The sequence below is a fragment of the Pinus tabuliformis genome, chromosome X (genome assembly GCF_031772625.1).
Source record: "Pinus tabuliformis cultivar Carrire ecotype Pingquan chromosome X, CPIR1, whole genome shotgun sequence".
Lineage (NCBI taxonomy): Eukaryota > Viridiplantae > Streptophyta > Pinopsida > Pinales > Pinaceae > Pinus > Pinus tabuliformis.
This window is the reverse complement of record NC_142308.1, coordinates 1,715,887,310-1,715,914,375: the sequence shown is the minus strand read 5'-3', so window position 1 is coordinate 1,715,914,375 and position 27,066 is coordinate 1,715,887,310. Positions and strand designations below refer to the sequence as shown.

At 41.3% G+C, this 27,066-nt stretch overlaps 1 protein-coding gene across 1 annotated transcript; it reads right to left on the bottom strand.

The window, feature by feature from the left end:
- Nucleotides 1-23,189: 23,189 nt before the first annotated feature.
- LOC149146612 (Pentatricopeptide repeat (PPR) superfamily protein) lies at nucleotides 23,190-25,306 on the bottom strand. Its single transcript, XM_089449390.1, has one exon. The coding sequence runs from the start codon at nucleotides 25,065-25,067 to the stop codon at nucleotides 23,358-23,360; it is 1,710 nt and encodes a 569-aa protein (XP_089305516.1). The 5' UTR covers nucleotides 25,068-25,306; the 3' UTR covers nucleotides 23,190-23,357.
- Nucleotides 25,307-27,066: the final 1,760 nt, after the last annotated feature.

Below are 27,066 nucleotides of genomic sequence, written 5' to 3'. Positions count from 1 at the left end.
GTCCAGCAGCACTACCACTTAACTTCTTGAAGTCAACCTCCATCAAGTAGTTACTGGCTTGCAGTCCACCATGCCGAATCTTTCCAATATCTTCACCACATATTTTGCTTGAGATAGGAAAATCTCCCCTGGTTTCTACCAGACTTCCAGTCCTAGGAAATAGTGCATGAGTCCTAGGTCTTTCATCTCGAACTCAGAAGCCAGCTCCCTCTTACATTCGTGAATGAGAGGGTCTGCACCTGTTAGAAAGAGGTCGTCAACATAAAGCACCAGTATGAGAGGCTTGTCATCTATAACCTTAAAGTAAAGGTTAGGGTCGACTTCACTTCTAGTGAATCCCAGCTTCATCAAGTAGCTATCGATTCTCTCATACCATGCTCGGGGTGCTTGCTTTAGCCCATAGAGGGCCTTCTTCAACCTGCACACATGAGATTCTTGATCATAAATCTCAAATCCTTCGGGTTGCTCCACATAGACCTCCTCTTTGATCGAACCATGTAAGAACGCAGTCTTGACATCCATCTGATGTAGGTTCCATCCTTGCGAAGCAGCAAGGGCTATGATTGAGCGGATGGTGGTATATCAGGCAACAGGTGCAAATATTTCGTCATAGTCTATACCCTCCTGGAGAAGCCATGAGCGACAAAACGAGCCTTATACTTTTCCGCACTTCCATCAACTACATGCTTTATCTTGTAAAGCCATTTTGAAGTGACAACGGTGTTGTTCTGGGGTCTGGGGACCACATCCCAGACATTGTTTTTCATAATGGACTCATATTCCTCGGTCATAGCATCCTTCCATACTTGATGCTTGACAGCATCTGTGAATGATGAAGGCCCATTTTGGATGATCGTGCTCATGATGGTCAGGTATCCCTGATACTTGTTCGGCTTCTTACTTTCACGAAAGGTTCATCGGGGTGCAATGTGTCCTTCAGCATCATCAAGTGTCCCCCTAAGCCATGAAGGCATCTTCCTAGAAGAGGAAGGCTCTTGCGAAGGAGGATCAATAGGACCCATAGGTTCTTCCACATCAGGGATCGTCTCATTTTTCTTTTCCTTCAGTTCCTTGGTGTCAGCGTCTTTAGATCCTCTTAAAGTAGGAAGACTATCTATTTTGCTAAGAGCCATATCTTCGTCAAAAGTGACATCATGGCTTATCTTGACTTCTCTAAGACCAGCCACATAGATTCTATAGCCCTTAGTATTTTCGCTATAGACCACGAAGATTCCTTTCTTTCCAGATGCACCCATTTTATTCCTTTTCTCCTTCGGCACATGAAAATATACAGGGCTTCCAAAAATTCTAAAATGAGATACGTCAGGTTTCTTACCAGTGAACATCTATTCGGGAGTCTTGGAACCCAATGCTTGATGAGGGCATCGGTTTTGTACATATATGGTGGTGTTTGCAACTTCGGCCCATAAAAACTTCCGAAGTCTTTGATCATGGAGCATAGCATGGATAGCATCCACAATCGTACGGTTCTTCCTTTCTGCCTCACCATTCTGCTCAAGAGTATATGGTGTAGTAGTCTCCCTCTTAATGCCAGCCTCATTGCAAAAGTCATGAAACTCATTGGATTCATATTCAGTCCCATTATCAGTCCTTAAGGTCTTGATCTTCTTCTCGGTTTGATTCTCGATCAAGGCTTTGAAGTGTCGAAACCAGGAGAACACTTCATCCTTCTTTTTCAAGAAGTATATCCAAGTCTTGCGAGAATAATCATCTGTAAAAGTGAGGTAATATGAATATCCTCCCAAGGAGTTCACAGGCATCATACCAGATATGTCTGAGTGAACCAACTGCAATATATCGGAGGTCTTGCTTTGGCTTGAGGGGAATGGTCCCCTTTTGAGCTTTCCTTCGGCACATCCTGGACATACACCTTCTTGTTCTACTCGGAATTCGGGCATCCCTGTCACCATTTGTCTCACATCGGGTAGAGCTTTATAATGAAGGTGAGCAAACCTCTGATGCCATAGTTCAGACTGAAGAGATGTGTCACAAGACATGACACCTAGCGGACTTCCTCCGACCTGATATAATGAATCAACTCGAAACCCAAGAGTGAAGGCATCTTTAATATTCTTTTTCCATACACGTACCTTGCCATCGTTGAAGGCCACCTTGTAGCCTTTGTCTTCCATAGCTGAAATGGACACCAGGTTTTTTTTTAGATCAGGTACATATAATACATCTTGTAGGTGGATTTTATTACCCTGATTCAATTGAAGAGTGACATTTCCTACGCCTTTCATGGGATATTTTGAATTATCTCCAAGAACAATTTCCAGGTTGGTTTCCTTCTCTATCAGATTATAGAGAGCTTCTTTGTAACCAGTGAAGTGCCTTGAGGCACCACTATCAATAAGTCAATTTCCCAGCGAGTCCGGGGGAGCAAAGGTAGATAGAACTACTAGTAGATAATATTCATCTTTCTTATTGTTAACGGTGTTAGATTCATACCTGGAATTTCTTGCCTTCTTGAATGGTTGTCCTCTTCCTTGATTTCCGGCACTTGTTTTGCCTTTGCCATTTGACCTGCCATTCCTTTGATTGCCTTGAGAGGGACTTTGATCATCGTCCCAGTGTGAGTCCCTTTTATCACGACACTCTCTTGCATAGTGACCTGTTTTATTGCAATTGTAACATCGTCCTTTTCTTCTACCCTTTGGTCCAGCCTTTCCTTTGAATTTGGCTCCGCAATTGTTTCTTCTTTTAGCATGAGAAGAAAAAGCAGCAGGATGACCTTTAAGTATGGGCATTTCTTGCTCTTCCATCCTTGTTTCTTCTTGAATGCATCTCGCCATTAATTCCTCAAATCCAGGAATTACATTATTGTTGAGAAGAGTAGTCCTAAATATATAACATTTAGATGGTAGTCCTCCAAGAGTTGTGAGTGTCATTTCCCTATCAGGAGTTATTTCCCCAGTAGATAGGAGATCGTTCTTGATCTCGGTGATCCTTAAGAAATATGATTGCATACTTTCATCTTTGCCCTTCTTAATTTCCTTCAACTTATTTCTAAGAAACAAGACTTGATTTGCATCATTAACTTTAAATAAACTCACCAGTCTATCGTAGATTTCCTTGGAGGTGTTCAGCGCGGAAACATAGGCCACCAAGCGTTTGTTGATAGAGTCCCAATGATCTTCCTTGATTTGACTTCTCCCTTGGTCCATTTGTTCCTAGCAACAACGGATGCATTTGATGGAGGCTCAACTATTCCGCCTCTCACATGGTCCAACACTTCCTACTCTTCTAATGTTAGATCGAGAGACATCTTCCATCCGTGATAGTCAGACTTCTCATGAAGTTTGCCTTCAGCAAGGAAGTGTGTTGAGGACCCCATGTTTTAAGATTGTCTGCCAATCCTTCTCTTTGGTGATTGCTCTTGCTCTTGCTTGGGCTTTGTCTTCACCTCAGCTCTGATACCATGTTAAATTATGGTATGTTCTATGCTTAGAGCAATTTACTTATTTTCTTTTTAAAAGCCACAGATTAGCAATCACATATACTTTAAGTAAAGTGCAGATAGAACATTAAATGATCAACCAAAAACAAGCCAAAACAAGAGACACAAGATGTGACAACTAGCCAAGGACAAACCCCAATTTGGGGAAACCCTTTGATCAAATCTTCTTTTATCTTCAATAGTTCAACAGAGAAATAGTACAAAATCTGAATTCTGTAATTTTATATCAGCAACAACAAACCCTATATCAGCAAAGTCAAACTTGGTCAAACTAGTTTAAATTGACCTCTAAAATACTTGGTCAATTTCTGGTCAACTTGTCCTCGAACAGCCTGAAGAAACAGCCCCTAAATTTTAGTCAAAGTGCAGATTTCTGAAGTCAACTACAGCCCTAAACTAGGGCAATCAATATCGGTCAAACCAGAGGTCAAATCACCTCGATTTTTGTGCCAAAAATTGTGGCCTATCTTGGAGAGGCAACCACACCCAATCCGCACTTCTTGGAAGGTCAACGCTGGTCAAAAATGACTTGCTGTCCTTTTTCTGCGTCGTCTTTGCCCTAGGACGTCTTCCTTTCACCCACACGTGTGAGAGAGAGAGAGACTCTTTTCTGTGCAGGAGAGAGAGAGAGATGTGTGTGAGAGTGAAGTGTCCAAATGAGAATGCTCCTTGTATTTATATGCAAAACGTTGAGGTTGAATAGATATGACTGTTGGGCTTCTGAGCCTACATAAGTTGTTGGCCGACCTTGACAATTTGTCCATAATCAAAATAAATTCATATCTTCATAAATACTTATCGGAATCAGATGATCTTTAGATCAATCCTACACTTCTCGACGAGAGGAATCTAGGAAAAATATCAGCAGCCATAAATAAGGTGACCCACATGGAGTTTGGCCCTAGTTGCCAATTTTAACACATACAAACTTGAAGATCCTGAACCTCCATAGGGTTGCTCCCTCTGAGGCTAAACTCCCTCTGAGCCTACATGATCTCCACTAGCTCAATCCTACAAGCACTAATCCTCTTGGATCAAATACCACACGTACAAATCTCACTAATCTCGGATATGCAACATCACAATCCGATGAAGACTCTAGCCTGCCAACCTGTAGTCCATTACATGAAGCCATCTTGATCAACCTGATCTCATCTAAGCCAAAGAAACCCTCGAGTTGTCCTAACCATCCATGACAAATCAATGGAAGTCCATGATTAGCAATCTGCCCTACAACAAACTGTTGTTCACCAGGCTCACCACCAATCCACTAGAACTCCCAGCCAATCTCGCTGCCAAGCCAGTCAAGACCACATCTCCATGTCTTCAGTTGAACCCTCTACTCCATGATTTAGACACCCACAACTCCCTCTGAGTGTTTCATTGTGCACACTCTGATTCACTGTCCCTCAAAGTAGCTCAGATATGCTTTGATACCATGTTGAATTTCCACGACCTTGGGTCTAGGTTAGAGTCTTAAAATCACTAATGATACCAAACCAAGAATTTCAACCATAAACTACTTTGCACAATAGAATAAAATAGCAATAAATCACATATGCACAAAAGAGACAACTTTTTACAGTTTTCAACCCAACTTCGTTATATTAAACAACATACAATACAACAGTCTAGGGCTCTCGTACCAGGGATAATGGCCCTCATACATCCACCAATACAAGATACAAAACTAGGACTTGGTGTCAATCCATCGACATCCAATCTGTCCTCAACAAGAAATTATGACCATCTGGTTGTAGCGCGCCCTCTTAGCTCCTCTCGATCGTATCATGTACATGCCCAGTCCTTTGACTCCCAATCTGCAACTCCTGCCTCTATCAATGCTCCAAGTCCATCTGATCACTGAATCTCGGCTATCAATCTGCTCTCTAGTTGTGCCTTAGTCCATCAAGGCCACAACACATAGAGACTCTTGTCAGGTTGTTCACAACTCCACTTGTGAAAAACTCTCAATCTGCCCACTGTTACTTCTTAGCTACTCAGGGACTTCAGCCCACTATGGTCTTCCTGTGTTGCAATGATGAAGACCAACATAGGACACAGAGGGCTGCCACCAATCACTACAGGATGTCTATCTGCTACAATGAACACGGGCTAGGAGGACTACGCATCATCTGTTGTAGAAGTCCTTCTCCACACACAAGTCTCGGGCTCCACAACTGCTCCTCTGATTCATCAATCCTTGAGCTCAACACTGCCTCTCTCACAACTACCTTTGTCCATCAAGGTATTGCTCATGGGGCTCCAATTTGGACACTATCTCGATGTCCTGCAGCAGTGCATAAGTGCCCAATCTCGTCCACACTTGGTCTTCTCTCACACTGCCCTGCAACAGTCCACGAGAGACCAAATCCACATTGTAGCATCTGCACCTAGTTAGGGCATCCCCACACTTAGGAGACCCTTACACATGGCTACCCACAGACTCCACCAATCTACCCTTTGCTCTGCAATAGAGGGGCTATTGCACAAATCTAGGCATCTACAACTTGTCCTCTCCTAGGACACCATCAACCAAGATAACATTTGCAACACTCCTTCCTATTGTCCTCTTGCCTTCTAATCTGATGTGCATGTTGTCACCTTGGTTGCTTGGTAGGCTTCCCAACAATCCACATGGGCTCCTCCAAACAACTCCTAAGGCCTCCTACAAGCAACCCATCAACTGATCCAAGTTGTTGCCCAATCAATATGGAAACTATCACTGGTTTAGGGCATCTAACCATGAGGTTTGCCCCTCCTCTTTGACTTCCACAGGCTTCCCTACAAACGATCCAAACACTAGTCAAGACATTGACCCAACACAAGGCAAAACAATGTCAAACATACCTTTGGTTGGGTGATAAACTGTTGCATATACTGTGATCTGGTTAGGGCTTTCTGTAGCCTACGTCAACCCTACCAAAACTGCTCACAATCCCATCTTCAGTTGCGGCTTCCTCCACAAGTCCTCCCAGCCCTTTTTGACACTGATATGGGCACAACCCAGCCCTCTAAATGCCCACGCTACCTCTTGTGCAAGGATAGAAGGCCTGCGGCCTATTCTATCCTACAGACCAGCCTTACAGCCCTCTGTCCCAACCACAAATAGGCCTGCGGCCTCACCATAGAATTCTCCAAGGGTTGTGGCCTGTTTATTGTAGGAAGACCACACTTCAAATCACCCAAACTGCCCTCAAAACAGCTCACTCCTCTTCGGCCCTGCTGTAGGATATTTTTTCCATCAAAACAATCACGCAAAGGCTTCAAACCAAGCCTTTCCTCCTTCGTTGAGTGCCTCCTAGCCTGCGGCCAACCTAAGGATCCTCCTTCTTCAAATGCGAGTTGCTTTGATGCCTTATGTTGCACTTGTTGGATGTGAAATAACCTCACATATCACCCTCTATTTATATCCAAAAGAGGGGCTCCTTCTAACATCACTCTATGGTTGTCCGGCTATCAAGGAGACTTACTAAACTTAAGCCAACCTTAACTCTTAAGGTGCCAACCCAACATTAGGCTTCAAAAATCCATAACTGCTCAACGACAACTCGGAATCGGACGATTCTCGTTGCGTTAGACTCGTCTCGTTGAGAGCTTTCGTCCTCATCCATCACATGTCAAAGACTCGTCACGGTTTTGACCCAAACATCTTTGGGTGCAAAACCCCAAGTTTGGGTTCTAAGCCCACAAGCCTACTTATGGCGCTTTGACCTCCAACCCTCGAACACTAGGGCTTGGAGTACCTCCCAAGCTACACAAAAATCAACAGCTGATATACTCACGAAGGCTCTATGGAAAGCCAAGTTCGTCTATTTCAAATAACAGATGGGTATAGTGGAGAACACCTTCCTCGCTAAGAGGGAGTGTTAGTTTTTTATGGATATGGTAGCATCGAACAGGTGTTTGAGTCTCTAAGGTGTCAGAGAGGCTAAGGAACACAAGATCTCCAAAACTTATAAAATATTTCAAGAGAAAACACTTAGAAACCTCTCAATTAAATTGATTGATCAAGAATTAAAAACTTCCTAAGTCTAACTTAGTAAACTTGATTAATTAATGGGTATTAAGTTAGAAAATCGATTTTTCTCTAAAGACATCCAAAAAAGTAACTTGACGGAGTCTAAGATTATCTGAGCCATCAATGATGATTAAATTTTGGTCGTTGATGCTTTAGCGAGAGATTATAAGAGCATGTTGAATGGATTTGAGAGGACACATCAAGAGAGCAAGGCAATTCGAATTACCTAGTTCATAGTATTCGACAGGGCGCAATTTGAGCCAAGGTAGAGAGAAGAGTAGGGGTTGCAACAGTGAGAATTTCCAGAGAGATTCTCAGGAAATCTTCTAGTGTTCCACAGTCAAGAAAGGGAGGCTGAATTTATCTATAGAGGAAGTCGTACAAAGCAGTGTGAGTTGCCCAGATTGCCAGTACAAATTCCCGGGAGGAGCATCGATTCAGTGGCTAGATGTCGGATCAATTCCAAAAGGGAGAGCAAATTGATTCCAGAGATAGAGGCAGGTAGGACGACTCACTGGGAAGCATTTGTGGGGCAATACGAATTACTCAGAGCCAACAATGCTCATTTCAGGTAGCCAATGCGAGTGTTGGAAAGGAGTGCAAGCGGTCTAGAGGAGGTTGAGTTGATTTGTAGAGGAGATCTTGGATCTCCAGTTTATTGCTAGTTGAGATAAAGTGTTGGAGGATTGCCAGTTGGGCATCCAGTTGTAATTATCTATATTTGTTGCATAATAATAAAACCCTCGTTTGTTGCACTGGTTTTCCCTTCGAGGTTTTTCCTGGGACAATTGTACAAAAATAACGGTGTCATTTTATTGTATGTGTGCATCTATTCTCAGTTTTGCATTTCTATTTCCGTGGCATTTTTTATGGTGAAGAATGCTTCAATGAATTATTCATTATTTGTCATTAATAATTAATAGAAGACAAATAAACCGCATTCAGTTAGGAGAGTGATTTCTAGTTCTTGCATTCAAGGAATTTTCACATTTCAAGCCTCCTTAGAAGACATTTTATCTTATATTTAGCATCTCAAGACTCCATTGATCAAAGGACTAGGCACCAGTCCAAGGATTTTGGTGATCAAACTCATCTTTCTCCATATTTTCAGCTTCTAGATTTTCGGCCCCCTCTCTCTTGGATAGTTAGAATAGGGCATCAAGCGAAATCCTCTAGAGAGAAGATTGGTGCATTCCGTGAGCACAAGACTCTTCCCTAAGGTCTTGTCTAGGGAACCTCCAAGTTTGGTAGGTTTCTCACAGTTCTCTATCCACAAAATCTGGTGCCCTATGTGTGCGCCAAAGAGGGAAACCCTAGCTTGTATATCCTCGACTTGGGGGGCTTCTTTGAGGGTTGTATGAGCATAGTACTCAAAGAAGCATACCATAAGAGACCCTTTCTTCTCTCAGGCCTTGACCTTGTGAATACCTATTACCATCAAAAAACCTCAAACCCTAGGTCTTGTGCCTTCGTTTCCAAGGCTTTTCTTAGAGAGCGATTTTCTTCTTTGAAGCCTCATGCCTGTAATGAGCCTCTCTTTCGAATGAGCTCTAGCTCAATCAACTTGTACCTGCAAACTTGGAATATCTATTATAGGTGATCATAATCATACCCGAACTCCTCCCATTTGTGTAAGTTCGTAAAGAGCTGGGGACTTTGGTTGTGGCGACAATGGACCATTGTCCCATTGTATGTGACAATTCCTACACTGAAGGAACCCCTACTGCAGCAAATCTGAATCTACTTCACCTACTTGATTTTTTAACATACATCATCAAGTTATTCTTCTGAATACTGAAGCAAATTACTTCTGCAGCCTACACTAGTTAAATGTTTGATCTCATGAAACAGAAAACAGAGCAAAGAACAAGATACATAGGGCACACTTATTTTTGGACACAATAGTCCCTGGAAAAACCCAATGCGGGGACACTGGTGCAGCAGCTCTGAAGGTTTATTATTATGCAAGAGAAATATTTGAATAAAAATCTAGGATGCTCATCTAGCAATCCTTTATAGAGAAAATATTGGCGGAAAATCTGAGTGAGTTTTACCTCACTTTACTCGACAGAATTTCGGCTGATCCGGCAACAAGACTGGCTAACCCCGGCTACTTCTGTGTTGGCCCTATGTCAGCCTTTCAAGCTATGCGTCAGCCCTTCTGCCCTCTGCATCAGCTATCCCGGTTGTTCCGGCAATTCCGGCTTCTACGCGACAGGCATCTTTCTCCTCTACGCTGGCCCTTCTGGGCTTGCGTCAAGGCTACGTGGGCCCAGACTGGCCCAACGTCAGCTCCTAGCTACTACATTGCCTCCACAAGCTCTTTCCGCCTCTCTATCAGTATTCTCCAGAAAGTCCTGCTCCCAAATTATCTCTGCCCCTTTGCTACAAGATCTCCCCAATCAATTTTCCTCCAGAGAACTTCTCACCTCAGAAAATCGATTTCCTCAATCTCTCTCTGTGTGTTTCCAAATAAACCCAAGCCTCCATTTTATACTTTTCCTATTGAGTCTTCAACAGCCGAGATTAAATCTCTAATCAACGGCTAAAATTAAAACATGACTTGATCCGCCTTCTAGATCATTTTCACCCATATTTTGATTATTACCCATTAATATTTTAATTTCCCTAAGTTTAGACTTAGGAACTCCATTAAAAATATTAATTATTTTAATAAAATACAATGTAGGTGGAATTTCACCAAACGGTTTTTGGGTTCTTCAGAACTCATGTGCCTTAGCTTCTCCACCAATTTTCAAGGCTAGAGCACTTTCGATGCAATAACACTCCCTCTTAGCAAGGAAAGTGCTTTAGCAACAATGTCCACCTACATGCTGCTCTATTTCTGAAGCACCTCCTTTCTGCACTGTTGCTGCTACTGTATCGCTGCCCATGATACTGCCACTGCCACTGCTGCATCTGTACTACAACTCCCTCTCAAACGCTGCATCTGTTATGCTGCTAGCACTGCCACTGCTAACACTGCATCTGTACTGCAACTCAGTTGCTGAGAGAAGCAACTGAAAAACATCCAAAATTAACAAAACTTAACTATGTTCAGCATAATACAATGAATGTTGGAATCTGACTGCTACTAGTCTCTGACCCTCTGAATCTTCTACACCACTGTTGACTTTTGCATTGTGCCAACTGCACTGCTACCAACCTTGCTCTGCGTTGATCAGTCTCTGGTCTCCGGCTACTGCATCTATCTCTCCAAACAATCCACTACATCATCTGACACTAAGTCCATCTCAGTACTGCTGAATCTTGGGCTCTCGTAGCAAGGAATTGATCCAAGTGGTGGACTCCTCAAGGATCTTGCCCACATGTAGTCCTTTCAAGCTATAGCTCTAAATCTCCGCACCTCCCACCTGGAGATGCGGTTGTCATCTGTCGAATAACCTCTCTCCTCTGCACATTACTAGATCGGCCTATGTACTCCCTGCTGGACCTTGTAGATTTGCCCCTCTCCAATGTTGTTCAGCAAGTGAAGATTCAGACTCCTTGGTTGGAAGTCCTCTGAGGAGAAAATTCTCCTTCTATGTGTCTTCGCTCTTTTCCAATGGATTTCTGCCCCAGTAGAAATTGCGCCCTTCAAGCACTGCGCTGAGGCTCTGTGTCACTCCCTCTACCTCTGCAAACTCACGAACTAGAAATCGTACCTCTTTGTCGACTCTCTCAAAGAGAGATTTCCTTGGAATCTTTGCTTCATGGCAAGGATTGCGCAATCCCTTCAAGGGGATTCGAATTGCTGCCAAGTGCAGCTTTTGGCCTCTACTCAGCGTTGGATTTGCTCTTCCTATTTCAAAATCAATGCTTTGATACCATGTGAAAATTCCTACAATGAAGGAACCCCTACTGCTGCAAATCCGAATCTACTTCACCTACTTGATTTTTTAACATACATCATCAAGTTATTCTTTTGAATACTGAAGAAAATTACTTCTGCAGCCTACACTAATTAAATGTTTGATCTCATGAAACAGAAAACAGAACAAAGAACAAGATACATAGGAAACACTTATTTTTTGACACAATAGTCCCCGGAAAAACCCAATGCGGGAAAACTGGTGCAGCAGCTATGAGTGTTTATTATTATGCAGGAGAAATATCTGAATACAAATCTAGGATGCTCATTTAGCAATCCTTTACAGAGAAAATACTGGCGGAAAATATGAGTGAGTTTTACCTCACTTCACCCGGCAAAATTCCGGTTGATCCGGCAACAAGACTGGCTAACCCCGGCTACTTTTGCGCTGGCCCTACGTAGGCCCTGCATTAGCCTTTAAGGTTCTGCGTAAGCTCTTTTGCCCTCTGCGTCAATTATCCCGGCTATTCCGACAGTTCTGACTTCTGCGTGACAGGCAGATTTCTCCTCTGCGCTAGCCTTTTCTGGCTCTCCGTCAAGGCTGCGTGGGCGTAGACTGGCCCAGCGTCAGCTCTGCTGGCTACTACACTGCCTCCACAAGCTCTCTCTGCCTCTCTGTCAATATTCTCCGGAAAGTCCTTCTCCCAGATTCTCTCCACCCCTCTGCTACAAGATCTCCCCAATCGATTTTCCTCCTCATAACTTCTCACTCAGAAAATCGATTTCCTCAATCTCTCTCTCTCTCTCTCTGTTTCCAAATGAACCCAAAGCCTCCATTTTAAACTTTCCCTGTTGAGATTTCAATTGTCAAGATTAAGTCTCTAATCAACAGCTAAGATCAAAACATGACTTGATCTGCCTTCTAGATCATTCTCACCCATATTTTGATTAATACCCATTAATATTTTAATTTCCCTAAGTTTAGACTTAGGAACTCCATTAGAAATATTAATTATTTTAATAAAATACAATCCAAGTGGAATTTCACCAAACAGTTTCTAGGTTCTTTAGAACTCATGTGCCTTAGCCTCTCCACAAATTTTCAAGGCTAGAGCACTTCCGATGCTACCAAAAACTAACATTGTTATCACTTGGTCTAGCCCTTGGTCCGTTAGGGTTTCCCTCTTTAAGCCTTGTTGGATTGTGTGGTAACACATCCATATGAATCCAAACTATTTATACACAAATAAGCAAAAGTTCTAATTTATATAGCATGTAAGGGTGAACATAACCAAAATAGCATCAAGTGCAATCCATCTCTAAACTAAAAATACATCAACAAACAGGCCCTAGATGGCCTATTGTTGAATTCTAAGTTTAACCCATTAGAAATTCTTCCTGTACTATCTGGTTTATTTCTTCCTACTTGTTTAATTACTTAACAAGTTATTCACCATGTAAATATTGAAAATAAACACAAGTACAGTATCAACATCTACAGATCATCAACTAAAAGAAAACAAGACACAAGTGACACCATTATTTTTGGACCAATGTCCTAGGAAAAACCTAATGCGGGAAAACTGATGCAGCTATTTAGAGGGTTATATTATCCGAAAACAGGTATTCAAAAAACCTGTACCACGAAACCCTCTCTGGCACAACTGAAGCTCAGCGCTGGCCCTTCTGGCCTCTGTGTCAACCCCAGGACTCTCTATGTCAGCCCTCCGAGGCACTGCGCAGCCTCTGGGAGCCTTTGCGTCACTCCCTCTACGTGGATGACAGTATCTCTGGGCTCTGCACTGCCTCTGCTAGGCTCTGCATAGCCTGGACTGACTACTGCTCTGGCTCTCTCCTCTTTTGTGCTGGTCTCCTAGTATTGTCCCTGCCTCTCTGCCTCGTACTCACTGCCCCTCGCTGCTGATCACTAATTCAATTATGCTTAGTGTTAAAATTGGCAACTAGGGCAAAACTCCATGTGGGTCATCTTATTTATGGCAACTGATATTTTTCTTGGATCCCTCTCATCGAAAGGTGTAGGATTAATCTAAATATCATCCGATTCTGATAAGTGTTCATGGAGTTATGAATTTATTTGCGTTATAAGACAATTCGTCAAGGTCAGCCAGCAACCAAATAAACCCCACATGTGCTCAACGTTTTAGTATAAATAAAGGTGGCCTTCAAGTCATTTCAACACACTTGGGATCTCTTCCTCTCTCTACTTGTCTTTGGGTTTTAGTAGGAGGAGAGATCCTAAGGAATAACATTGCCCTGATCTAGAGGGCAAAAAGTCAGAACTGCCAAAAAAGCCGAAACTGCCGAAAAAGCTGGAACTGCTGAAGAAACCGAAAACGCCGAAACTGCCGGAAATGTCGAAGAAGCCGAAAAAGTCGAAACTGCCGGAAAAGCCGAAAATGTTAGAAAAGCCGAAACTGCCAGAAAAGCCGAAAAAGTCGGAACTATAGGAAAAGTCGGAACTGTTGGAAAAGACGAAACTGTCGGAAAAGACGAAACTGTCAGAAATGGCGAAACTGCCAGAAAAGACGGAACTGCCGAAAATGCCGAAACTATCAGAAAAGCCGAACTGCCGGAAAAGCCGGAACTGCAGGAAAAGCCAAAAATGTCGAAAAAGCTGGAACTGTCGAGACAACTGGAACTACCGGGAACAATCGGAACTGCCAGGAACAGCCGGAACTGCCAGAACTGTTGGAAACTGCCGAAACAAATGGAGCATCTGTCTCTGAAGGAGAGCAACATGAAAGGGACAACTAACTAACATTGGGACAATTGTATGGTACTTAGCAGCAAATACACCAAGCATGCAATGTTATAGCTAGCATGCAAGGGACAACTAGCATGCAACAACAAGCATGCTAGGGACAACAAGCAAGCAAGGTGCAGCCAACACATTGGTCAGGATGGCAACATGGTGCAGGAATGGCACATAATGCAGTACAATGATGGAAACAGTCATGATTAATGAAGCGTGATGAGATGCAGCATAGTGATGATGAGTGCAACATGGTGCAGCACGATGAGGTGCAGCATGATGACGAAATGTAGCACAACGATAGGTGAAGGAGTCACCTTGGAGAATTAGTTGAAGCAGCATGTCTTCAACTGATCTCATGTATTATCTTCTTAGAGATGATCTATGCTCTTATCTAGATAAGTCAAAGTGTTGACTTCTATTGTAAACGTACTATCTCTCTCTCTCTGTTGAACTATTGAAGAACATATAAGAAGAATTGATCAAAGGTTTCCCCACATTGGGGTTTGTCCCTGGCTAGCGCCACATCTTGTGTCCTTTTGTCTTGGCTTGTCTTCTGCGATTTATGTTTATGTTCTATCTGCAGTTTACTTTAATGCTGATGTGATTGCTAATCTGGAAAAGATATGGAGCTAACTGTGAAAATTGAAATAAATTGTTCTAAGCATAGAACATACCTAAAATTAACATGGTATCAGAGCTGAGGTGAAGACAATGCCCAAGCAAGAGTGAAAGAGAAATTACCGAAGACAGTTGGGAAAGGACAAAAGGATCAGTGGATTCCTCATCCCTCTTCAAATTCACCAAGGGTGAAGTAGAAGCAGAGAATATTATTAGAATGGTGTAGCGGAATATGGCCTACCTAAAGATCACTTCATTGGAAGACCGGATCTCAGGGTGGAAGGAAAGGCAGATAACTAGTTCGGCCATTATGCGAAGAAGTGTCTGAATGGCAGGAACACATCACTTGATGATGATAACAATCATTCCAAGGACATCTTCAACGATCAAAGAAATGACAGGTAATGCAGGTGCCGACTCTTCATAGAAAGCAAGGAACCCCAAGTATGAAGAATCAAATGTTGTTTCTGATAAGATAATGAAGCGTTATCTTGTATTGGCCCTCTCCCTTAGATTCTTTGCGAATCTGGCTTATAAATTGTAGTTCTTCAAGGCACTTCATCAGATAGATGGGTGCACTCTCTAATTTGGTAGAGATGGAAACAATCGTGGGATTATACTTGGAGCCGATGCCACCTATCCCGGAAAGGGTGTAGGGAATGTTAACTCTCAATTGAATAAGGGTAACTCGATTCATTTACAGAATCTCTTTTATGTACCTAATCGCAAGAAGAACCTGGTGTCCATCTCGGAAATGGAAGTCAAAGGTTTCAGGGTGGCATTCATCGATGGAAAGGTACATGTTAAAAAATATAATTTTCAAAGATGCTTTTTCTCATGGGTTCAAGGTTGGCAATTTGTATCAAGTTGCAGGATGGTCCATTGGGGATCATGTCAATTGACATATCGCATCTATAACACCGGAGGTCTACCTATGGGGCCCTACCTGATGTGAGTCAAATGGTGATAGGGATGTCTGAATTCAAGTAGAGCATGAAGGTACATGTCTGAGATGTACCGAAGGAAAATCTTATAAGGGGACCATTCCCCTCATGCAGCAGGTCCACATGTTTGGAACAACCCGAGGAGTTTGAGATTCATGATTGGGAATCTCATATATACAGGTGGAAGAAAGCCCTCTATGGCTTGAAGCAAAACACCCCGGGCGTAGTATGAGAGGATTAATCGTTGTCTGATGAAGCTGAGATTCACTAGGAGTGAAACCGATCCAAACCATTACCCGAAGGCTGTGGATGATATACCTCTCATCCCGGCACCTTATGAGGACGACCTATTTCTGACAGGTGCAGACCCTCTCATTTGCAGAAGTAAGAGGGAGTTGGATTCCGGTTGTGGAATAATAAACTGCAAGCCTCTAACTACCTCGAGGATCTTAACTTTCAGAAGTTATATGGTACTTGGTAGTGATGTCGAACCAGATTTGGGAAATGCCTCTAAGTTTCATAAACTCATTCGCGTTGATGTTCATGGTGAACTTCCGTTCGGACACATGTTTTGTAGTTAGCATGGTGTGCTCATATTTGGTTGAGCTTCACTGGATTGGTGCCAAGAATCTTCTGAAATATCTTCGGGGCACAATCTCTCATGGATTGAGATACACTGCTGGAATTATGAAACTGCATGATTATTCGAATGCTGACTGGGCAGGCAGTGTGGAGGATCACTAGAGCACTTCTCAGTGTTGGTTCTCTTTGGATTCTGCTTCGATATCATGGATGAGCAGGAAGCAGAAGTCGGTTGCTATAAGCACCGCCAAGACCGAATACATAGCTACGAGTATGATCTCGTGTGAAGCTGCATGGTTGCAGAAGCTCTTAAGTGAGTTGTTGTACACATGATGAATACCACTGTGATTCTCTGTGACAACCAGAGGTGGGATTCGATTATTGAGGAATCCCGTATTTGTTGATTGCTCCAGCAGATAGACATCAGATACTGCCTTATCTGCGATATGGTAAGTCGATGAGCAAGGAGGCTCCATCACATTGAGACTGATGTACCGGTCGCAAACATTTTGTCAAAGCCCCGAGGAAAGGTCAAATCTGTGACTTTCCCGAACGACTTGGATTCATTGAGAGACCTTCTTATAACGGTCCTGCATGTTGCATGCATTGAGCTCTAGGAGCTTTGGGGGGCTTGGGGTACTTACTGGAGCAACATACGACCATAGGGTGATTCAACCTCCCCTGGTGGTGTGGTATGAACAGGATGATTAATTCTTCTATGGGCTGGGATGATTAGTTCTCCCGTGGCAACTGTGGAACAGGATGATTAGTTCTCCTGTGGGCCGGGATGATTAGTTCTCCCATGGAAAATGTGGAACAGGATGATTAGTTCTCTTGTGGGCCAGGATGATTTGTTCTCCGTGGTGACTATGGAACAGGATGATTAGTTCTCTTGTGGGCCAAGATGATTTGTTCTCCGTGGCGACTGTGGAACAGGATGATTAGTTCTCCTGTGGGCTAGGATGATTAGTTCTTCATGGCATCCACTGACAGGATGATTCGTTCTCCTGTGGACAGGATGATTAGTTCTCCTGTCAAGGCATCCTACCCATGCAGTCTGGGACTCATGGGAAGTACCTCTCATCTGATCAATGAGCAAGGAAATGAGGATAGGGACCATAGTAGTACTATCGATGGACACATCACTGTATCTACCGTACTCCCTATGCTAGGATGACCTCCATTGATCTGGGATCAATGAAACTGATCTGGGATCAGTATGAGTGGTTTGAGACACTCTCTTGTGACATTGATCTGGGATCAGTATGAGTGGTTTGAGACACTCTTGTGACATTGATCTGGGATCAGTATGAATGGTTTGAGACACTCTCTTGTGACATTGATCTGGGATCAATGAAACTAACTTCGGGTCAGTAAGAGTGATGTGACACACTCTCTTCAGATGAAACTGACTTCGGGTCAGTAGAGAATGGTATGAGACATTCTCGATCAATTCTTCTTCTTCATGGTTCAACAGAGCAGAGCAAAGTAGAGCAGAGCAGAGCTCAGCAGATCAAAGCAGAGCAAAGCTCAGCAGATCAGAGCAGAGCAGAGCAATGCAGGGCACTGATGACAGAGATAGTACAGTCGGACATATGGATCAATGGATGGAGTTCTCCCTAGTTGAGAGGGAGTGTTAAAATTGGCAACTAGGGCCAAACTCCATGTAGGTCATCTTATTTATGGCAACTGATATTTTTCTTGGATCCCTCTCATCGAGAGGTGTAGGATTGATCTAAATATCATCCGATTCCGATAAGTATTCATGGAGTTATGAATTTATTTGCGTCATAAGACAATTCGTCAAGGTCGGCCAACAACCAAATAAACCCCACATGTGCTCAACGTTTTAGTATAAATAGAGGTGGCCTTCAAGTCATTTCAACACACTTGGGATCTCTTCCTCTCTCTACTTGTATTTGGGTTTTAGTAGGAGGAGAGATCCTAAGGAATAACGTTGCCCTGATCCAGAGGGCAGAAAGTCGGAACTGCCGAAAAAGCCGGAACTGCCGAAGAAGCCAAAAAAACCGGAACTGCCGGAAATGCCGAAACCACCGGAAATGCTGAAAACGCCGGAACTGCTAGAAAAGCCGGAAAAGCAAAAACTGTCGGAAAAGCTGGAAATGCCGAAAAAGCCAGAACTACCAGAAAAGACGGAAAAGCCAGAAAAGCCGGAAAAGACGGAACTGTCGAAACTGCCGGAAATGCCGGAACTGCCGGAAAAGCTGGAAATGCTGAAACTACAGGAAAAGTCGGAACTGCCGAGAACAACCGGAACTGCTAGAACTACCAGGAACAGCCGGAACTGCGGAAACAGACAGAGTATCTGTCTCCAAAGGAGAGCAACATGCAAGGGACAGCTAACTAACATTGGGACAGTTGTATGGTACTTAGCAACAAATACACCAAGCATGCAATGTTATAGCTAGCATGCAAGGGACAACTAACATGCAACAACAAGCATGCTAAGGACAACAAGCAAGCAAGGTGCGGCCAACACATAGGTCAGGATGGCAACATGGTGCAACAATGACACATAATGCAGTACAGTGATGGGTACAGTCATGATTAATGAAGCGTGATGAGATGCAGCATAGTGATGATGGGTGCAACATGGTGCAGCGCAGTGAAGTGCAGCATGATGACGAAATGTAGCACAACGATAGGTGAAGGAGTCACCTTGGAGAATTAGTTGAAGCAGCATGTCTTCAACTGATCTCATGTATCATCTTCTTAGAGATGATCTATGCTCTTATCTAGATAAGTCAAAGTGTTGACTTCTGTTGTAAACGTACTATCTCTCTCTCTCTCTCTGTTGAACTATTGAAGAACATATAAGAAGAATTGATCAAGGGTTCCCCACATTGGGGTTTGTCCCTGGCTAGCGCCACATCTTGTGTCCTTTTGTCTTGGCTTGTCTTCTGCGATTTATGTTTATGTTCTATCTGCAGTTTACTTTAATGCTGATGTGATTGCTAATCTGGAAAAGATATAGAGCTAACAGTGAAAATTGAAATAAATTGCTCTAAGCATAAAACATACCTAAAATTAACACTTAGCAACCCCGCTCTAGCAAAATGAATGACTGATCACTCTGGTGTGTTCTCCAACTGACCCTCAAGCCTCCTCTTATACTTTTCTTGTTGGTCCTTCAACGGCCGAGATTAAATCTCTAATAAACGGCTAAGATTAGATTTGGATTGATCCATGACTTTTGGAACCTTCTAACCCAGTTTTATATTAATACCCATTAATATTTTATTTTTTCCTAAGTTTAGACTTAGGAACTCCATTAAAAATATTAATTATTTTAATATCTCCCAAACCGGGTACAATCTGTCCAAACCATTTATGGGTTTTGGAGATCTCATTTGCTTTAGCCTCTCCACCAATTTTCATGGCTAGAGCACATCCGATGCTACCCCAAATCAACACCTATAGCATCCAAAAAAAAATCATGCTACCACAAATACCTACATATCATCAAAATCATTGCCTATATTGGGATATTTGTCATCAATCAATATCACCCTCTAAGTATTAAAATAAGATAGAAAAAGCTTAGCATGTCAAGTCAAGATTTTGTTTGAGTGATGGGTACATTTTTAGTAGGGTCATGATAGAGGAGTTCAACAATCAATGCCACTAACATCAAGGTACATAGAGGGGTTGGTGCTCTTGATTAAATGCTAGTTCCATACCCTCATACATGACAAAATCCAATGGAAATGTTGCACTCCCCCAATCTTGCAACTCTGAAAAAAAATTAAGTCTATTGGATTTTGAGTGGGATCAAAAGTCTACTTTCTCCATATGAAATCCAATGAGGTCGAAACCACCCTCAAACACCTTGAGTCAATTAATGGTAATGTTAAGTAAATCCTTTTACTTTAAGAATTTAACATTATTGTTAATTGCACAGCATTAGCAGGGAAATATGGTCAAATACTAGGCACCCCCAGTGATAATTTATTGCTTTCTTTAAAGAAAATTGCATTCAAAGGGTCCTTGGTAGCATTGTTCAAAACCGGCCAGTTCGGTACCGTACAAAAATCGGCCAATTTGGTCTCGAACCGGCCTTTTCCAGTCCATGATGTCGATTCGAACTAGTTTTCCCTCGAAAATGGTCAGAGCAGTCGGTTCAGTTCAGTCCAGTCCAGTGTGATTCTGATAACACTGGTTGTATATTCTATCCACACTCGCGTGATGGGGAAACCCCAAATTTACTCCTGAATGCAATGTGGCCAACCGACTCAACCGTTTCCCTTTTTGACGCACTCAAGTGCACAAATGACTCGCCCAATGCTACGATTATGTGTGTGCAAGTTGACCATGCGTCACGCTCCATGCCCTCTACATACTTGAACCAAAACCACTAGTGTCCTACACTTGCATGACGGATCCCCAAATTTTGTCCCATAATGTGTTGGGTCATGTTGGTCCATGTCAAATGTCTAGCCCGGCCATGTGTGCTCACTCCACCTCACCCAATAGTGAAAACTCCACAATGGCATGCAAACAACTCTCATCCACCAATCACTGGTATGCACATGTCATGTGACCGCCCAACATTGCGAAATGGTGTGTCATGATATGGTGTGTCGCCCAAGCAACATGTGTCCCCAGGTAAGGAAACCCCAATTTTCGTGCAAGTAAACAAACCGAAGCCTCCAATTGTAATATACTCGATTGCAGATGTCCAACCTACACACCTCCAAGCCTAAGGGTCTTCCAGATAACCTCCAATAAAGTATCGCACTAAACCAGTCCACTATAATGGAAGTCCTTCAAAAGTATGAACCTAGGGTTCCAGTTTGTGGATGAATGGCAAGGTAAAGACTCCAAATATGCTTGATACTAAAGATTATGGACAATAAGCTATTGGAGCTAACGCCCACTCTAGAATATTGCTACATAAAGATACTTCTACTATCATGTGACTTTTGCAATCAGCCAAAGACTTGAGCAAGTCTCTAGCTGCATGAGATAAGTGTGGCCCAAAATCAATATTGTCACATTTTCTATCTCGAATTCTGTCTCTCCTATATATGCTAAATGTGACTTTGGGGCCCTTGATACACTAGGGATCTTTCTAGGAATACCAATTAGCACATAGGGAGTACAGGAAAGTGCTAAAAAATGCTCTCTAAGCTGCAGGTATGTTGTGACAATTGTGGGACAGTGGAATTGTTGCACATTCTGGAATGTGCATGTGTGTAATTTGATTGCTTGAGCCCCAAGTCAGACAGTTTCTGGAAAATTTCTATTCTACAGTTGGCCGGGGGATAAGCTTGGCACATGTTAGGTGGAAATTCTCCCGGACTGCAAAGTTCTCCCTAATTTGAGTGATTCAGGATCCCTAATTGGCCAAATCATGTGGGAAAAGCTAAGACTGATCATGTTGATCTCTAAGTAAATCCACAAGAGTTTTAAGACTAGGAAGGACCAAAGTGAGAAAGGCCAATGTGTCCAATGGATTTAAGCAGCCAACTTAATCAGTTTCAATGATTTCAAGTAACAGGCAAAGACTTATCTAGGATATGTGATCTAAGAATGAGAAACCTAAATTGCATTGCATGGGATCATTTGGTGGATCTACCATCGAGAAAATGTACAGGTCAACAAAATAAAGCAAATAATATTGTCATAAATGAACGTATACACAAATCCAGGTGACTACACTTAGAAAAAATTATCAACTTCAACTGGAAGGATTCAATGGTTTTAAGAAATTTTAAGGCATTCAAATTTGGAGCCAAAATTCTGAAGTTTTTCTACCAAACTGTAACCGCACACTGACCTCTTTCCTCCTCTCAAACTGAATGTTTTTTTCGCAACAAGTAGTTTCATGAAGAGAAACTCTCTCCCATGACATAATTCACAAAAAGCGTATTTCCTCTTTTCCTAATTCCTAGCCTAATATTATGGTGCTTCCACATAACTCTATAACATGAAACAATAATCCACATCAATAATTTTCTTAAAAGATTTCCTTTTAATCAAATCTCCATCTAAAGAGAGTGTCTTTTCCAAAAGACCCTTTTCATTCTTGAAATGGTTTTTCACAATTTTAACTCTAGAAAGGCTTGGATTATTGAAGAGCTACAGTGTTAAGATTAGGAAATGTCTACCCACAGAGTTAGAATAAGACATTAACCCAGTTGCCTCTTTGGCACTTTATTTCTTCTCTATGCAAATCTGTGTCCTGTTTTATTTTAGTTTTAGTTTTCTCCATGTGCTCTTTTCATACGACAAAAATCTATTTTATTCATTGAACTTGCTTCCTTATAATAGGCAGTCCACATCCTTTGGACTAGATGATTAAGGAAAACAATGCTAGAATTAATCGGTAATGTTGACGGAACAAGGCATTATAGCAAGTTACTCTACAACTGTTTCATTTACTTTTGAAGTTACCAAAGTTAATTCATACCAACATCGATAATACAACTGATCAATGAGAATTCCAATGTCAGCTATAATCTGTCACTGAGAATTCCAATGACCATATTTGATTTAAAAGAAGAAAAGGAGAGTTTTCAGAAAAAAATAGTTATAAAACTGCTCCTCATTTGAGCTAACTCCTCCATTAGTTATGTGGTAATTTGTAAAGCATATGTTTGAGAAGCCGCTGGGGATCACCTATCCTGCCAGATTCTTCAGCTAGATATGCCACTCACATTTGTTGTTAAATGTAAAACATTTGCTGTATTCTCGTTAATATTGTGTCATTGCAAAGCATGGTTGCAATTCCCATCCTGAAAATATAAATGGGATCCAGGGACAAGAAGCATTTCTCTAGTAGCAAAACATGACCCATTGATTCTGTCCGTGAGGGTACCAATTCCGTTCTTGGTTCTCAAAGCCTCTATGAGACTCAATTCCCCTGACAGATCCACCTGTCCGCAATTCAAGCTGTCTTTTGAACTCAAGATAACAAGCATTCATTTACCCTGTTCTAATGGATCAAACGGGCTACTGATAGCAAAAGGATTTCCAGCATTACCTTGTTTATGATAATCTTACATTCATAACCAGCTACTCCTTTATAGCAACATGGCTAAATTGCCCAGGATTTCTTAAACTTATGTTTGGAAGAGTGTTTTTTCAAAAAGGGCTCTAGTTCAGTACTGCCACCCTTTTGAACGCCAAATTCTCCCAATCTTATCATTTCTGCGGGCATCTTTGATTTTAAGAAAGAGACCATAGGCCATATCAACTTTCCTAGCTCTTAATAACTTGTTAGTGAGCTTGCTACAGATAATCCGGCCAGGGCAAAATCCTTTACATAGTGCATCTGTCATGATTTGACAGGCTTGATCCAACCTTCCTCCATTGCAAAACCCATTTATAACATAAGTGTAGACCTCAAGATCAGAAGTCCATCCACTGTTCTGCATCTCTTTCCAAAGTTCTGACATTCTACCCCAATGACCAAATCTCCCTAATCTCATGAGCAATAATTTATAGGTTTTCAAGTTAGGATCACATCCTGCTCTTTTCATTCCTTTGTAAAATTGCAAAGCTGCATTAGGAGGGCCAAATTTACACAAAGGTTCGATGAAGGAATTCACCGTTCCAACTTCAGGGACAAAACCATCTTCCAACATAACATCAAATGTTTCAAGAGCATCGGCAACTCTCCGAGCCTTCAAAAGAAACCTGATCAACAAACTGTAAGTTGTAATATTGGGCTTACATCCTCTAGCTAGCATCTCTTGATAGCACTTAAGACCTTCCTCTAGGTTTTCTACTAAACGAAAGTGGTTAATCATGGTATTATAGTTAATGGTGGTCGGCATGCAGCCTTTCCCCGACATACTATCTAGAAGCCTGGCAGCGTCCTCAATTCTCCCAGCCCTACATAGACTATCTAGCACATAATTGTAGGTGATGCAGTCAGGTTTAAACCCCTGCCCAGTCATTTCATTCAAAACCTTGTAAACCTCCCTCATGTTCCCTTGTTTGGACCAACCCCCAATCAGTATACTGTAAGAAATGTTATCAGGGGTGATCCTCTCTACCATTCTCTTGAACAAAGAATGTGCAGAGCGTGTGTGGTTTTCCCGGCAGAGGCTATGAAGCAATGTATTTAAGGCCTGTGAATCAGTTTTCAAGCCAAATTCATCCATCCTATCAAAAGTTTGAACTGCCTTGGTAATTTGGTTTGCCTTAACATACCTATAGATGACAATGCCCAATGTTTTCATGGTGGGTGAAGGACCCCTTGTCTTCATCTCGTGAAGCAATTCCTCCATGTGGTCAAAATACTTCCTCCTGCCTAAGGCACTGATCATCGTATGGTAGGCCTCCAAGTCATGTTGGCAATTAGGCTGCTTACCAGCCCATTTGAAGAAAGTGAGCAGAGCCTGCCCGCTTAAACTTGCCTTTTTTACTATTGTTTCAATTGTTTCTCGTTTCAGGGACACCCCGGTCTGAGACAAGGCTGCTTCCACAGCAGCTTTGCCTTTCAGCTTCTGAAGAAAAACCCCACACAGCTTATCATAATCAGTTAGATGGTCATCAATACCCGTAACTGGTTTGGATGGAGCAATGGCCTCTTGGGTTTCAGTTGTCAGCTGTGCCTTTTGATCTGAAGGAATCAATTCGGTGATGTTTGAATACATTGAATTACCTTCTCCCTTGTTGAAAGGGCAGTCAGTTTGCACAGGGCTTGGGATAGCAAATGATTGTAAGCATCGATGATGATGTGCAGAAGCATGATATTGAGATTGCGATGAATACCATTTTAAAAGAAGAACCGTATAAATGCGTTTTCTGATCCCGTCGATGCTGATGCCCGCGACACAAAATAGTCTGCTCCTCCCAAACATGTCTTCAAATAATCTTCTTCAGGTCTAAAAACAGTGATATGAAATTTATGCATTGAAGAGAACCTCGTCCGATATTTATTCACCATGACACTGCTACGATTTGGAAAACCCCATTAATTCACTTGTGAAATCGCAATACTGAACCGAACCTAGTCTGATCTTTATGCCATAACACCATTATGATGTTCAAACCCAATTCACTTGTACCGTCCCAATGTCAGTGTTGAAGGCATAGTTTAACGAGGTGGAGGAATTGTCCAGAAAGTTATGGAAATTCGGGTTATATTTAGGGAAAATTTGGCAATGATTTTTGTAAATCCAAGTTATAGTTTTTAAACTTCAAAATTTTAGGTGTCCTAAACGTTTTTGATGGTGCTGAATCAATTTCCATCAAAAAAACACGATAGATTTTTCGAGTTTTTTGCCCGGATTCCAGCCACTTTTAGCCGTCCGGGCAATTCCTCTACCTCGTTAGACGACTCTATTGTTGAAGCTCAATTGTGACATGTTATAAGCGATTTAGGAAATAAAGATGTTTAGCTTTGAATAATATAAAGTGGTAGCGTCAAATCGAAACAAACATAATATGGTTATATGGTTATATTATTATTATATAGATTCAGTGGGTATAATGGCTAAGAGTATGGGGTTTTTTAATGTATGTGTTTCTTTTTAAGAGATCACAAGTTTAAAATCGGAGGAGGGGTAGAATATGTATGCCGTAGTAGATTTAACAGTCAAATCGTTGTCCCTTGTTTCACAAATAGAGGTCTCATACACTAATTTGTGATCTTAAAATTGGATAATAATTAATATTATTATTGTTTTTAAAATGTTAAAATTTAGCATAAGCATGTTAATAGTTGTGTATATATTTTGGAATAAGGTTTTTATGATTTTAATTCTGATATTAACATGTTAATTTTTATAAAAAATATTTAAATATACATAATAGTATTTACAAATTAAAAGTCGAGATTATTTTAAAAATAATGGTATTATATTTAATATCTTTAATTAAATTGATTAACTAAAAAAAATGTATTGTGAATGAGTGTCATATGAAATGAATTTTATATATATATGTGTGTGTATATGTTTAACTAGTATATTAATTCTTTTAGTAATTAATAATAATAATAATTTTTAAAACAATGCTACAATCTAGTTAAATTTTATGAAGTTTTTAATTTTAAAAATGTGAGATGTATCATAAAGTGTTTTGATCATTGTCAATGATTGATGCTTATTAGCAGTTACCAGCCATTCAATTTATATGGATGCGCTAATTTAGTTATTAATTGGTATTGGGAATAGCTATTACCACAACTATATAATAACTATGGTTGATATATGTTGATTGGCATTATTTTCCCATTTAATAAATTTATGTATCCACATAATGCCATAATATGAAAAAGTAAACATGGACTTAGAGATGCAAGGTAGTTAATATTTGAAATTTCATCTATTGATGTAGAGGAAATGACGAGAATATGGCAACAAGAGGCGATCTCCAGCGCATTATGGTAGCAATGTTGTAATGTAATGTTTAACATTTTGACAAGCCGAATTACATAAAAATAAAAATTAAACTAAATGAAATTAAAATATTAATATAAAGTGTCCATGGGGCCTTGGATATATGGTGATGAGTGCTCTGTTAAAGCACTCCTTGATGTGAAGTCACCAGTTCAATTCCTCGCCCCGATCGAGATGATATATTGGACATGATTAAGATGTAGTCCTGTCAATCTTACAAAAAAATATTAATATAATGTAATGTAGCCTATTTAAAGGGAGAAATTAAACCAACCTAGATCCATCTTAACTCTGGATCTACAAAGAGGGATCAAATCTTTTGATATGCAAGCTTGTTCTAGAGTGAAAAGAAATTTGATCCCTCTCAACGCTTGGTAAATCTGGAGTTAAGATGGATCTAGGCTAGTTATTATTCACAAGAAAATCTTAATTTATCATTGTTAATTAAAAAATATCA

What these genes read in the sequence shown, in the direction of transcription:
- LOC149146612 (XM_089449390.1), bottom strand. Translation starts at nt 25,067, where the DNA reads ATGTTTGGGAGGAGCAGACTATTTTGTGTCGCGGGCATCAGCATCGAC.